Source organism: Trypanosoma rangeli (assembly GCF_003719475.1).
Source record: "Trypanosoma rangeli strain AM80 chromosome Unknown Tra_15.4_contig_00811, whole genome shotgun sequence".
In the NCBI taxonomy this organism is placed as follows: Eukaryota; Euglenozoa; class Kinetoplastea; order Trypanosomatida; family Trypanosomatidae; genus Trypanosoma; species Trypanosoma rangeli.
The window spans coordinates 1,255-3,576 of record NW_021706565.1 but is presented as its reverse complement, the minus strand read 5'-3'; the positions used below and the strand labels follow the sequence as shown (position 1 = coordinate 3,576).

The 2,322-nt window shown below is 53.1% G+C and overlaps 1 protein-coding gene and 2 pseudogenes across 1 annotated transcript; all 3 read left to right on the top strand.

The window, feature by feature from the left end:
- Nucleotide 1: 1 nt before the first annotated feature.
- TraAM80_10151 (hypothetical protein) lies at nt 2–431 on the top strand (annotated as a pseudogene).
- Nucleotides 432–1,044: 613 nt separating this feature from the next.
- TraAM80_10150 (putative spermatogenesis-associated protein 17-like) lies at nt 1,045–1,944 on the top strand (the record flags this gene model as incomplete). Its single annotated transcript, XM_029386792.1, has 1 exon — nt 1,045–1,944. The coding sequence occupies one exon, from the start codon at nt 1,045–1,047 to the stop codon at nt 1,942–1,944; it is 900 nt and encodes a 299-aa protein (XP_029233351.1).
- Nucleotides 1,945–2,119: 175 nt separating this feature from the next.
- Nucleotides 2,120–2,322, top strand: part of TraAM80_10149 (hypothetical protein) — a 734-nt pseudogene continuing 531 nt past the window's right edge.

Sequence of the window (2,322 nt, the reverse complement as noted above, 5' to 3'; positions counted from 1 at the left end):
GATCCTGTCACCTCGGGGGCGCCCTCTCTGTGGGCGTACGGCTTCGAGACGGGCACACGCGCGGCGGTCGCATCCTCGTCGTTTCCTTTTTTTTGGGGGGGAACGCACGTTGGATGTGTTTCGCTGTGTGCATGTGTACGGGGGTCGCAGAGCAAGGGGTGCGCATGGTGTGACGCTCGGCGCCCTGCGCGCCTGATGCTCCGCCGCGTGACTATCCCGTTATGCATATCCTGTGTGCGCTCTAGCTCCATCGGGGCCCTGATGAGTCAGCAACAAACCATGCATTACACATCGTACGCGGAGTGTGCCCTCCTCCCCACGCAACGCTCTCTCATGTAGTGCGCTCGTCGCAAAACCAACAGGCGTGTCGCACGAAACTGGAGAGCAAGAAAGATGACCACGGCCCTCCCCACATCGGTGTGCGTATGTGGGTTTTGGCCCTGTCCGGACGCTTTCAGAAAGCGTTGATGCGTATGATGATTCGAAGGGCTGTTGGGGTGTTCTGCTTCAACCCCAATGCAAACAGAACCCAGACCGTCAGGCTCTCGTTGAACAATCCCACCGGTGAGTGTACTTTTTTTGGTCTCCCGCGTGGACCTGAGAGTGCCCAGATGTTGTGGCCCAAGCTGTATGCGGGTGGCTTACGCTGATGAAAGTATTCCAAGTATTACTGCAACATTGGCGAGAGAAATGCCATTGCTCAATGACGGCTGCATAGTTAATCCATTCTCTGAGCTTGCCCCGCCCCCGTGCCATGTGCCTTCCCTCCGCCCTTGAAGTGCAGTGTGATGATATACGTTAATGCTGTGACGTACTCCCTTATGATGCTGGGCGCTGGCAGAGATGCCTTTGCTCCTATTATTGATTATAGACAGCATGCTGACACTGTGCGGACTATCGTGACACTCTTAAGAAAGTTTTTTAATGTACATATATTTATTGTGTTCTTTTACGGTTTTTGCAGTGCCTCTGGTTTGTTATTGGTTTGTTTATTATTATCTTTTATTCTGGTTTTTCTATTATAGAAGATTTGTATAGCGAAGAATGAGTACTTGTTCCTATATTCAACCAATTCAGCCTCAATTGGTCTCTTCACTGATGGGGATGATAGCCGACGCGTATGATCTTCAGCAATTGGAATTGTGTGCGGCGCGGACGATACAGTCAGCGTACCGCATGTGGCGTCAGTATGGGGCGTATCGTGTGGTGAAGAGGGCCGTGGTTTGTCTGCAGCGGGTGTATCGTGGCCACATGCAGCGCAAGCGTGCGATACAACGACGGGAACAAGCTGAGGAGGCGCATGAAAGGGCCGTTTATGAGTACTACGCAACCCGCATCCAAGCATGTTTCCGTGGGTACTATGTACGGAGTCACATGGACAACTTCTATGCCAGGAAACTGTACATTGAGGAAACGGTGAAAGCATCGTTACAGGTGCAGGAAATGGCCACGCAACTGTTCCACGAGCAAGTTGAGCGGGACACGGAAACACGGCGATTACAGCAGGAGAAGAGCTACAAGGAAGCGACGGAGAAATTACGCCATCTGGTCTCAACGGTTTCTGTCAGTGGCATATATAGGCGCCCTATGGTTCCCTGTTTGACCATGTCTGTTTATGGAACATGTGTTGAAGATGACATTCGGCGGAATGGCGAGGCTGCGTTGCATCTGGAACACATAAGAAAGATGCGAGGGACTTTAACAACAGGTCGGAGAGAGAGACAGAAAACTGGAGTGGCGTCTGCAACTACCAAGGAAAGTGGTTTCCCGACGAACAAGCAAGTGCAAGGGGGAGTTGGTGCAAAGGGGCAAGGTAATGTTTCAACACTTCCTGTGTTGCGTGTCGCACGAAACTGGAGAGCAAGAAAGATGACCACGGCCCTCCCCACATCGGTGTGCGTATGTGGGTTTTGGCCCTGTCCGGACGCTTTCAGAAAGCGTTGATGCGTATGATGATTGACGTAACATCACAGACTTTGACGAACTCATGAGCAAGAAGCATTGTCGCCCCAGTCTGACACCCCGCGACCCCCTCTCTTCTTTCCCTTCTTCCCTCCCCCTCCTGCGCAATGTGCGTGGCGATGTGATCGACAACCAGGCCGATGTAAAGCCGTCGCAGATGGACGTTGACATTGCATGAAAACAGCGTTAATTCACGCCCCGTCTGATCGCCACGCTGGGCCTTCCTCCTCCCTCATCTCTCCTCTCATCTTCTTGCGCCTGCACACCGCGATCCTGTCACCTCGGGGGCGCCCTCTCTGTGGGCGTACGGCTTCGAGACGGGCACACGCGCGGCGGTCGCATCCTCGTCGTTTCCTTTTT